Source organism: Podarcis tiliguerta, assembly GCF_965153285.1.
Source record: "Podarcis tiliguerta genome assembly, chromosome: 1".
In the NCBI taxonomy this organism is placed as follows: Eukaryota; Metazoa; Chordata; class Lepidosauria; order Squamata; family Lacertidae; genus Podarcis; species Podarcis tiliguerta.
This window is the reverse complement of record NC_139534.1, coordinates 28880633-28893201: the sequence shown is the minus strand read 5'-3', so window position 1 is coordinate 28893201 and position 12569 is coordinate 28880633. Positions and strand designations below refer to the sequence as shown.

The 12569-nt window shown below is 46.2% G+C and overlaps 1 protein-coding gene across 1 annotated transcript in view; it reads right to left on the bottom strand.

Moving 5' to 3' along the window:
* The window catches only part of TTC21B (tetratricopeptide repeat domain 21B), a 31541-nt gene extending 20060 nt beyond the window's left edge, over positions 1-11481 (bottom strand). Inside the window, 10 exon segments of the mRNA XM_083405704.1 lie at positions 241-433; positions 1359-1457; positions 3323-3407; positions 4351-4508; positions 5066-5188; positions 6290-6456; positions 7768-7878; positions 8609-8738; positions 11331-11378; positions 11380-11481. Of these exon segments, the coding sequence (XP_083261830.1) occupies positions 241-433; positions 1359-1457; positions 3323-3407; positions 4351-4508; positions 5066-5188; positions 6290-6456; positions 7768-7878; positions 8609-8738; positions 11331-11378; positions 11380-11466 (1201 nt within the window). The 5' untranslated portion in view covers positions 11467-11481.
* Positions 11482-12569: the final 1088 nt, after the last annotated feature.

Genomic DNA, 12569 nt, shown 5'->3' with positions numbered 1-12569 from the left:
GAGCCTTCGGTGTTTAGAATTCCTTTTTCATTAAACCAGGCTTCAAAGTCTATAGGAGCGTAAGAGAGGCTCAAAGACAAGGAGGAGAGGCAATAAGCTGACGAGAATGCAAATCACACTAAAAAAGTCAATCACCCAGATTACTTGCAGTGATAAAATGATTCAGGGGGTGGGGGTGGGGAGGAGAGAAGAATCGGCTTTGCATACTCTTGAAAACTCAAATCTGTTTTTAAGCCATACCAGTTAGTGCGGGAACGCTTGTTTCATCGAGAGCCATGGCAGTCTTGTACCATTTTAAGGCCTCCTTCGTTTTCCCCTGCAAAATCATCTGGTAGCCAAGCTCTGTAGCGATATCTGCATTGTGGGGGTCTAAGCTGAAAGCTCGTTCCACCAAAGTCTGAGTCTGCTGAAGGATCAGTGGGTTGCGGCCACACTATGATTAAGAACAGTTTCCAACATGAACACTTTAGCAGATTTAAAACCCTCCGCTTCACTATTTTCTTGTTTAAAGCTTTAGAAACAGTCACTAAATGTCAAAATAAAAATTTGCAAACATTTGTATGAAAGGGCGGCGGTTTGTTTGGGTGGCATGAAACACCGGTATGATCACAACTTACATAATCACCCGAAGAATGTCCCCTTGCATTACTAACTGCAATTGAATGCACAGAGTAAAAACCCAGTTCCTCAGCGCTGCTCATGCTGCAGTGCACCACTGAATTCAGAAAAGCGGCCAATGCACATGATTACACAACTTATGGCAGCTACTTTCCTCCCTCTCTAACCCCTGACAGCTCCCAGCTCAGGGCAAAACACATCAGCTCGTGAATTTGCCATGAGCACAACCTCCACTTATATGCCACCACTCGGCTCAATTTTATTTATTTTTTGCTCAGGGTGAATGAGTCAAGCTATCCATTTGTCACAAGAAGACAGCCGCCACAGACAAAGTCCTTGCGGCGGACGGTGGGGTGTGGGGGAAGCCACCACAACAAACAAGGGGCCTTTGGAGTCGGGAGGAACAACCAACAGATTAACCAATGCTCATTTCCCATCACAATCAAAATGCACTTCATACTATAAAGAAAGATTCCGAGTGAACGCTTAACCTTCCATTCTGAAACAGAAACAGCTGTGCATCTCTTAGAGCACTTTGGTGCACAGCTAAACAAGCCAAGAGCCTACTAAAAAGATTCAGACACATCTGTGTACAGGATTATTTATGCCCAATAGGTACCAATCCAAACCCAACACATACAGGGGCTTCCCATTTTAATGAAGGGAAAATTACCAGCTCACAGTGGAAGGATAGCAATCAATGTCTTCGATGGGACTTTTCAAAATAAATGCCCACTTACGGTTCTGCTGAACACCAACGCTGTTTTGCAGAAGAGCTGGGGGTTATGTGGTTCCAACTTATCCAACGCACTAATCAAATCTTCCAACTTTGAGGAAGCCTGAGGAAGGGCAAATGAACACCGGTCTTGGTATTGGGATAAAATGAGGAGGGAAATATGTGGGTTTTGAACAGCTGAGCCCCATAAAATTATTTTATATGGAGCTGTGTTCTCATGCCAACAGCCACATTTTACACAAACCCACTCCGAAAGCATTGCAGCAGTGCAATGTATGCTAACCTGAGTACTGTAATATACAAATGCATACTTAATGGCATTCCACTTAATGGCAAGAGAAGAAAACATACTCTTAAATAAATGCCTAAGAGCTAAATGAGGCACACACACTCCATCTTTTGCGGTACGGTGGTCCCTCGGGTTACAGCCGCTTCAGGTTGCAGACTCCGCTAACCCAGATAATACCTCGGGTTAAGCACTTTGCTTCAGGATGAGAACAGAAATCGCACCGTGGTGGCGCAGCAGCAGCAGGAGGCCCCATCAGCTAAAGTGGTACCTCAGGTTAAGAACAGTTTCAGGATAAGAACGCACCTCCAGAACGAATTGAGTTCTTAACCCAAGGTACCACTGTACTTTATACGTGAGTTTAGACTGGAGCCTTGCAGAAGTCCTTTGTGAAATCAAATGTTTACCATCAGGAGAAAAGAATATTTTGTGTCTGGTCTAGTAAACATGTCTTAATTGGGCAGCATAGGCTAAGTTTTGGATGGCTGCATTCCAATTACCACAATCAAAAGGAATCCTTCTCTGAAGCAACCACATACAACTAATACATGGCTACAACTTTCCAGAGAATAATGTACTGGAAAAGCTGCCCTGCAAACAGATTTTTAAAGATATATATTTTCCTCAAGTTAAGCAAAGTACATTTTTTTTTTTTTTAGCAATTATCCACCTCTCGTTTGCAAAAAACAAACGAACTGTTTGCTGTCTTGAAGCTATAAAAAGCCAGACTCAACAGTCAAAATGTATTATTGCTACAATCTCCATTGACTTTTCTAGAATGGGAGTCGTCTTTTAAGCGTTCCTTGTGTGGTTTTAGAATCTGACCTTTCCAAGACTACACTGAATATACTATTATAGACCTCTTTCTCTTTGGTTTCATTCCACCCCGGAATATAAAGCCAAAGAATGCAAACTGGGAGTGGGGAAAATGCCTCCTCATAAAGAATTAGACCAAAGAGCCACGAACCATCCAACTAGTCTCCAAAGGATTTTCAGCATGTGGTTCTTGAGGCATAGCACCCTTATTTCCTCTTGCCACACAGAAAAATCACATTCGTTTCTGAAACTTCCCTAAGCTTCAGTTTGTGGTATGGTAAAAACAAGGATGGGGAACCTGTATCCCTTCAGATGGTGTTGGGACTCCTACTCCCATCATTCCTAGCCAGCGTGGCCAATGGTCAGGCATGATGGGAGTTGGAGTCAAGCAACATTTGGATGGCCACAGCATCCCCAACCTTGGCATGTCTGGTCTACTGCTCAAGAACAAACTCCTAATAAGTTTACTTGGTTCCTTATGCTCAAGATAGTTGTACATAGCACAAAAGCTTGATTTGTTTTTAATTCAAAAGCATGTTCTTATAATGTACTTACCAAGGGCCACGGTGTTAATTAATAGAAAGTTTACTACAGCCTTTAAAATATAGTTAAAGTTACCACATATTTCGGAAATTTCCTATGTTTGGAATATAAGATTTTAAAGATGGAGCCCAACAGAGTTCTACATCTGAGTAGACATGTATAGAATTGCACTGTTAGTAGCTATTATTTTCCCAATTAACAGATACTATTTGACAGCGAAGAAATGCCAACAACGACAAGCCGTGCTCTTCATTTGTTCAGGATATGTATATTTAAATAATTAGAAACTTAAAGCAAACCTGGATGTTAAATTACGTACTGACCTCAGGTATATTTCCTTCCCTACACAAATAATGAATGGCCTCCATTTTTAAAGCGTCCAAATTAAGAGCATCTTTCTGCAACAACCTAGAACAAAATGAGACAGGAGCTGTATCTTTACAACACGACTGATTATATGTTTTCACGTAACAGAGGGCCAACGCTCATATGAACAAGGAGTTCCCTGGGCAAGTTATCAGCGTTCAATGAAACAGAGAACACTTAAGTGTCCAAGAGGCTTCACCAATCCATTCTGCTCTCAAGAAAAAACTCATACTATAATTGAACCCCACCTTCCAAGACCTTCAACAATCCACTGCAGAAGCAGAGAAGGTACCATATTTTTCCCTCCATAGGACGCACTTTTTCCGTCTTAAAAACTAAGGGGGAAAGTCTGTGCGTCCCATGGAGCGAATGCAGGAGGGAGGCAGGCAGGAAAAGCCCCCAAGAGCAACACACAAGCTTCGCGCGGTTCTTGCGGGCTTTTCCCCAGGAGGGAGAAGGGACTGACGCGGCCTGTTAGTCCCTTCTCCCTCCTCTAGAAAAGCCTTGCGCAACCTCTCCAGCCACGGGAGGCTGAGCAAGGCTAAAGAGGAAGCAAGGGCAGTGAGCGCTGTGGGGGGGAACCCGGGCTTCCCCAGCAGCCCCGAAATGCTCTGGGAGAAGCGGACAGGCTGCACACATTTCCCCCCCTTGATTTCCCCCTCTAAAAACTAGGTGCGTCCTGTGGTCCGGTGTGTCCAATAGAGCGAAAAATACGGTAAGTGAGAAGGTAAGAAGGCACTGCTTGCCACCAGTGGCGTGTGGTGGAAATTTTCATAGGGGAACAGCGCCAGAGGCACCAGCATGTGAGGGTGATGGGTGGGTGGGTGGGTGGGTGGGTGGGTATGAGAGAGAGACAGAGAGAGAGAGCATTGTGCCTCCATCCCTAAGCTGGGCAGAAGCTTCCGGGGTTTTGGGAAGGGGGCGCCAGGCCTATGACAGGATACTGGAGCCCTCCTGCCTCCTTCCCAAAACAATAGCAACCCACCTCTGTGCAGTCTCGGTTGCCTGTTCCCATTCTTGCAGAGCCAGCTGCAGCTTCATTTTCTTTATAAAAGAAGGAAGGAATTGTGGCGCGTGGGCTATTATTTGATTCACCATCTCCAAAGCTCCTGAGTAATTCTGGCGCATTTCAAAATATTGTGCCTAATGAAACACGAAGGAAATCCCTTAATCCTCTACATTTCCAAGCAGAAAGGAAAGATGTTTTACGGAACGTACCACTCCCTCCCTAAGCAACATTATTCTAGTCTCAAACACATCAAAGTCTACTTCAGAAACTCTTTACACGTTTCCCAAATGTGGGTCTCCAGCTTTTTTGGGACTACAATCCCCATCATCCCTGACCACTAGTCCTGCTTGCTAGGGATGATGGGAGTTGTAGTTTCCAAAAAAACAGTTGGGGACTGATTCTATGCAATCATGGATGGGCCCTGATCTTATATGTAATGCAGAGAACACCACATTACCTGTACCATTCAAAAGAATGAAATGACAAGAGACAGTGAGCAGTTTCCTAAAATTTTCAGACCTGCATTCCTATCTCATGCCTGGGACTAACTCCGACCATTTATTCCGATACTCACATTGAGCAACCCAGACTAGGTGTAAAGCAATCTGTGTGAGATCCACTGGCATGCGCCACAATCTTGGTTATATTAACAGGCAAGGATTAAAAGCTTCTATTTTAATAACGGACTTACTTTACCCATCAGGCCAAAGGTATCGTTTCCATTTTGCAGCCCTTCATCAAAGTATTTCACAGCTTTTTTAATACTTGCTTCTTTTCCAGAGGTGACATCAAGCCACCCTTTCAAAATCAATCCCTGCAAAGAAAAGCAAAATGTTAAAATGCGGGATTCTTAAAGAAAGCTTTCAGGAAAAAAATGGTTTTTAGAACATCCATCCTCACAAAGTTGGCATGAAAGAGATCCCTTTCTGTTTTACCAACTGGGACTCGTGACTGGGAAAGCCATCTAGAGTCTCAACAACAACCTTCCAAACCCAAAACAGCAATTCCAAATGTACTGTTCAAAACACTAGGTATACCATATGAACTGCACCAGATGAAATGTTAAAAGGGGGAACTCAGGAAATGTGGCGAGCCAAGATCCTGAAAATCCAAATGTCTGCACACCCAAGATCCCTGCGAAGCACCAATAATGGAAACACAAGGAACTCTCTTATATGTTCAAATTTGCATCTTTTGGAGTGGAAAATTGTACAGCCTCTGTTACAATGCTGCTACTTCACATCCATACTAAGAGAAACGGAAAACGCTAAATGCAGAATCATTTAAAACTCTGCTTCTGCCAGTTCCAAGGTCACGTCTTTATACCGTGCGAAGGATGAAGCCTCCTGCCTCGGCTGAGAGGTTCTAATGTAGAAGAGAGGGTTAGAGGAAAACATTTGTGAGCCAAGAAGCCTTAAAACACTCCAGAGTCTGAGGCCGTCATATAATCTATTTGACTCCAATCATTCTCCTAATGTTTCATGCCGTTAGTATGCAACTGGCTGGTGAGAAAGCATTCAAAACAAAATTCACGATTTTTGCAATTTAAACTCGACAGGAAAACACCCACGTTTATGCACAGCACATGGCGTTTCTGTGTCAGCAGCGCAAAGAAAACCCCAAGCATTAGGAACATCTGTGATTCAGACCCATTAGATGGCTTAGCTGCCTCAAACAGCGCTATTGGCTAGTGACTCATTTCGGTTAATGAACCAGACATGCTTAACAGCTAACTAAAGAGAAACCATCAGGCTAGTTTTTAACAGTACTGATTCCGCCAAAATATTCCTTGAGCGTTAAATGAAGCAGTAATAACAGGCTATGATCTACAGGATGACTCAACATAGCTGAGGGCTAGCAAGTCTCGTTCTATAGCAAGCAGAGATACCAAGTGTGACTATGGGAAGTGGCTTACCTCTGTGCTGCCGTTCGAGATCTTGATCATTCTGTCAACGTATTCGCGGGCTTTCTCGTGGCGCCCAATATGCCACAAGAACAAGCCTGCAAAATACAGCGCCTGCTGCCCTGCTACTTTGCGTTGCTCCTTCAGCTTGGCATCCAGCTCCACAATGGCTTCTCGATCTGATTAAAATCAGTAAAGCGGTGGTTATTTAAACCATAACAGTGGGTGTGTGGAAACAGCCCAATTCGGCCTACTGCCTTCGGTACATGCTACAGATATATGGCAAGACGTCATGCAACAGGGGCAAACTCCCTACCGCCATGGTTTAACAGTAAAAATATTAGGAAGGCCGCTTTGGCTCCTCCTGCTGTTAAACTTGAAATGGATGATTCCTCTAGCTAAGGTATTTCTGGTTCAAATTCAGTTGCCCTTTCCCAGAGGAGCATCCCCCTGAAATCAGCGGCACTTTTCCCCAAGCATGCGTGCGCAGGATTGCGGCCTCAGGCAATTTTAAATGGGGAGGCAGGGAATGAATGTGGGAGGGGGGTTGCAATGGCTTTCTGGAAAAGGCACTCTGAGCAGGTGCATTTCGGTTAGGTCAGATTACGCCGCAACATTTTATTGAAGGCCCCACGTGCTTTCACATTAAACAGGACAGCAAATGAAATGTTAACAACTCACATAATAATAATAATAATAATAATAATAATAATAATAATAATAATAATACTTTTAATACCCCAGCCACTCTGGGCAGCTTCCAGCAGAATATTAAAATACAATGATTCATCAAATGTTAAAAGGTTCCCTAAACAGGGCTGCTTTCAGATGTCTTCTAAAAGTCCAATAGTTGTTTATTTCTTTGACATCTGATGGGAGGGCGTTCCACAGGGCGGGTGCCACTACTGAGAAGGCCCTCAGCCTGGTTCCCTGTAACTTCGCTTTTCTCGTGAGGGAACCGCCAGAAGGCCCTTGGCACTGGACCTCAGTGTCTGGGCAGTACAATGGGGGTGGAGACGCTCCTTCAGATATACTGGGCTGAGGCCGTTTAGGGCTTTAAAAGTCAGCACCAACACTTTGAATTGTGCCAGGAAATGTACTGGGAGCCAATGTAGGTCTTTCAGGGCCAGTGATATGTGGTCTCAGCGGCCACTCTCAGTCACCAGTCTAGCTGCTGCATTCTGGATTAGTTGTAGTTTCTGGGTCACCTACAAAGGTAGCCCCACGTAGAGCGCATTGCAGTAGTCCAAGCGGGAGATAACCAGAGCATGCACCACTCTGGTGAGACAGTCAGCAGGCAGGTAGGGTCTCAGCCTGCGTACCAGATGGAGCTGGTAAACAGCTGCCCTGGACACAGAATTGACCTGCACCTCCATGGACAGCTGTGAGTCAAAAATTACTCCCAGGCTGCGCCCCTGGTCCTTCAGGTGCACAGTTACCCCATTTAGGACTGTTGGCTTTATTCGCTGTAGAGATAGTTCAAACTGTACCTGGATTTGGGCTCTTTTTATGGGCATAGATCATTGCCATCATTGTGCAGAGGGATACGTCCTGCTTGTTTTTAAGAGGTTCGAGGTCGAGAAGAGCCTCTTGAATGTGCCCTAAGGAATCAAATTCAAGAAGGTTAAGTTGCATTTTCTGGTGCCATGGAATACGTGCTTCATCAAGCAGAGGAAAACAGGAAGCTGCCTTGTACCAAAAGCCAGACCATTGGTCCATCTAGCTCACATGCCAGTGGTCCTCCAGGATGTCAGACAGATAGTACTCCCAGCTCTGCTAGGAGATGCCTGGGGACTGAACATCAGACCTTCTGCAAGCAAAGCAAATGCTCCTCCTTATAAATAATAATGTCCCTATTAGTACCCTGCCCATTTGACTGGGTTGCCCCAGCCACCCTGGGTGACTTCCAAGAAATATAAAAACACAATAAAACATTGCACATTGAAAGGCTTCCCTATACAGGGCTTCCGTTCCCCTTAGTCTGCACATCTCAGTTATTAAGTACTCTGAAATTCCTGCAGTGTGTTGGAGGGTGCTTACCTGACCTCCCAACAGTGGAGGTGCTGCTGCTTACTGGGAGGGAGGCATGGGCAAGGAATGTTCTACAAGTGTGTTTGCATAGTATCAGCCCACTTGTCTTCCCATTCAGCGGCGGCGACGCCTCTGCCAGGAGGTCCTCATTGCCGACTACAGAATTATCGATATAACTAAAGCATCTCTCTGCATATCTTTATATCGGGTGGTATCCAGCATATTCTGTCAGGCGCTGAGTAAACCTGCCAAAATCAGCGGGGTTTAACATTCCGAAAGATATTCAGTCAAAAGCCTTACCTTCCATCAGCCTGCCGTAAATGCGGTAAAAAACGAAGATTGGGTCATTGCCAAACAACTTGAGGCCTTCGCTGGCAAGTGTCTGAATATGACGAAAGTAGCCTTCTTGGCAATAGTAATTAATGAGCGTCTGCAAGGTAATGATGGATACAATCACACAGGTGTAAATACTAATAAAACTGAGACCATTGAGTTAGGAGAGCTACTTCCAGCGCCATATGGTTGAGATGAAATGAGAAGTTAGTGTGATCTGCAAGCTTACTCTAGGAGCTTTATTTATTTTGCTAAACGGTGGGATAAAAATAAATATGCAACTCTCTCGTTCTGCAGATGTCGCCATTGTGCTGCCTCCACTCGTGACTTTGTACAGTCCTGCAGAACTCTTCTAAGAGTGGGTCAAATCCTGTTCCTGAGAAGTTTCAAGTGTGTGCCTAAAATTGCAGAGTGTCAATGTGGTAAGTTGGTACAGTGGTACCTCGGGTTACATATGCTTCAGGTTACAGACTCCGCTAACCCAGAAATAGTACCTTGGGTTAAGAACTTTGCTTCAGGATGAGAACAGAAATCGTGCTCCAGTGGTGCGGCGGCAGCAGGAGGCCCTATTAGCTAATGTGGTGCTTCAGGTTAAGAACAGTTTCAGTTAAGAACGGACCTCCAGAACGAATTAAGTACTTAACCCGAGGTACCACTGTACTGGCAAACATATGTAACATATATACACTCATAGGGGAGATGGGAATGGCAGCGGCTGCCTTTTGAGTACACACACGGTGACAAACTCACAATTGGCTGCCTTGTAATCTATGTAATGGAAAAAGAGCCTAAGTTTGCTGCTGCTCCCTCATGCTTGTTTACTTCACAGAAACACTGAATGGTAGAGTTGAAAGGGGACCCAAGGGTCATCTAGTCCAACCCCCTGCAATGCAGGAATAAAAACACACTGCCCCTTCATGCTTCCCAAGTGCAGATGCACACAGATGTTTAAACATAGTGGCAGGAGCACTTTGTATGTTCACAGGAGAAGACACACAAGGAGAAGGGTGCTTGTGTGTCTTCTCCTGTGAACGTACAAAGTGCTCCTGCCACTATGTTTAAACATCTGTGTGCATCTGCACTTGGGAAGCATGAACAGACAGTGTGTTTTTATTCCTGCATTGCAGGAATGTGAAAGTCAGTCATCAGGCTTTTTAATCTGAGAGTCATGGGTTCAAGTCCCACGATGGGCAAAAGATTCCTGCATTGAAAGGGGGGTTGAACTAGATGGCCGTCAGGGTCATTTCAATAATTCTATTCTGTGGTTAAAAGATGCCTGCTTCTTGGGAGAAAAGCAATGACAAATCTAGACAGCATCTTAAAAAACAGAGACATCAGCTGGCCAACAAAGGTCTGTATAGTTAAAAGCTATGGTTTTCCCAGCAGTGATGTATGGAATTGAGAGCTGGACCATAAAGAAGGCTGATCGCTGAAGAATTGATGCTTTTGAATTATGGTGCTGGAGGAGACTCTTGAGAGTCCAGTGGACTGCAAGAAGATCAAACCTATCCATTCTGAAGGAAATCAGCCCTGAGTGCTCACTGGAAGGACAGATCGTGAAGCTGAGGCTCCAATACTTTGGCCACCTCATGAGAAGAGAAGACTCCCTGGAAAAGACCCTGATGTTGGGAAAGATGGAGGGCAGAAGGAGAAGGGGACGACAGAGGACGAGATGGTTGGATAGTGTTCTCGAAGCTACCAGCATGAGTTTGACCAAACTGCGGGAGGCAGTGGAAGACAGGAGTGCCTGGCGTGCTCTGGTCCATGGGGTCATACGACTAAACAACAACATTCTGTGATGATGGGTGTTCCGGTTCATTTTGTCTTACTTCCAAAGGGAGAGAAAAAGAAAGCTAGGAGGGAACGAGGGAGAAGGTGGAAAGGTTCGCTGCCTCCCCCCCCCCCCCAATCTCTTGCTTGCTTTGTTACGCGAGAGCTGGGAGCTTTCCAAAACGGGGGGAGAAAAGGAAGAGCGCAGAAGCCGCCGAGAGGGGCGCGTTTCCCGAGAGCAGAGGGGCGCGGGCGCGGGAGGAAAGAACGGGAAATTTCGCTCGCGGATCGGAGGGAAGGGACGAGCCGAAGCGCCTCTGACAAACCTGCAGCAAGGAAGGATCCATGGCTGCCGGAAGCAGCGGCCCTGGTTGCTAACGCGACTGCAGCCGCGTCCAGGGGAGGCGCCTGAGGAAGGGAAGGCTGGGCTTTGCCGGGCGGGTCCTCCTCGCCCTACTAATTCGTTGCCGCAAGGGGGAAAAAAAAAGAACCCAAACCATCCCTCCCTAGCCTTCGCTCCGGGGGCATCTTGAAAAGCGCGATGCTTTTATTGCGGCGCGAGCTCCCGTGGACGGGACGGCGCATCTTTGGAGCTGGACGCAGCGCTGGATGCGCAGGCTGGGGCTGAGGAGGAAGAGGGCTCCGATGGGTTACCCTGGGGGGAAAGGAGTGCGTCTGGGGGTGGGGAGGTGCTTCGATTGACACACACACGGCTCGCTTTGTAATGAATCATAGACCCCGAGGGGCCATCTGGTCCGACCCACTGCAATGCAGGAATCTGTGCCCAACATCGGGCTCGAACCCACAACCCTGAGATGAAGAGGCTCATGCTCTACCGACCGAGGGTGAAGCTGTTCAGGCGTTCCGGGTTTTTGGAAAGGGGCAAAAAGGGGTCTGGGCAGGGAGGCCAGCTTCTCACCGAGGACGCGTAAAAACAGCGGCCTTGCACTTTGTCTCGTATGTCTGGTTTCTACAAATGCAAGAAACCACTCTCGAAAGCTGCCAAACTTTGTGGTCCATGGAGGGTGGGGTGGAAGCTGCTTCCTCCCGCCCATGATCTACCTATGTGAGTCCTGGTTGTTTTTAAGGCAATAATAATAATAATAATTTATTATTTATATCCCGCCCTCCCCAGCCGAAGCTGGGCTCAGAGCGGCTAACAACAGTAAAATAATACAGCATTCTAAGATCAATTCATTATAAAATCAGTTCAAATCAAATTAATGGCAACCATTGCGCTAGAGTTCTGTGAGGATTACCAAAGGCAAGAAAAACAAGAGAAAATTAAGCTCCATTTCATTTGCTGGTTGTTGTTGTTGTTGTTTTAAATAGCAACAGATCCTCTTTCCAAACAAAACGAGGACAGAATACCAAATCCTGGGGTAGCAAGAAGCAATGCTTTTGTGATAGTACTCATCCATATAGTACCGCCCCCTCTCTTTTTCTGTGAGCTGCTGCCCATGATACTTTGATCAGGACATGAGTAACTGGCAGCTCTTTTAGGGGGAAGGAGGGGGGGGTACCCGTCCAGGTTGGGCTGTCTTACACTCAGCGCACGTCTCAGGCGCCAGTTTTGCAGACCCGCACGCTGGGCTCTGAGCCCGCATGCAGGAATTTCTCCTCCATTCCAACGGGAGCCGGAAATGCGGTGTTACGCGTTCCTCCTCCTCCTCCTCTCCGTGAATCAGAAGGGAAGCTCTTGAGCGCCGCCGGGGATGGGAAGGTTCGCTCGTCAACATCTTGTGTTGGCACTTGATTGGCTGGAGGTTCGCTTTTATGGAGAGGAGCGGACGCCGGAGTGAGTTTCTATTGGCTTACGCCGGAGACGGCAAAGGGGTCGTCAGAAGTCCCAGCGTTTTGCTGCAACGAAAAGCGGGCGCTCGCGCGCTCAAGTAGCAACTCTCCAGCAGCTTCAGCCAGCAACGTTCAACCCCCTCTCCTCCAACAATAGTTATACAGTTATATAGTTAGCATAGCAAGAACGAGACTGTCTTATATCACCCATCAATCTTATTGTGAATAACAAAGAGTCTTGTAACGCCTTAAAAAACGTGCTCTCTCTCTCCTCTCTTTTTTACTGCAGAAGACCAGCGCGCTACTGTTCTGATGTTGTCAGTTGTCTGATTATATTGTGAATAATTGAGCTTTGCATGGAAAC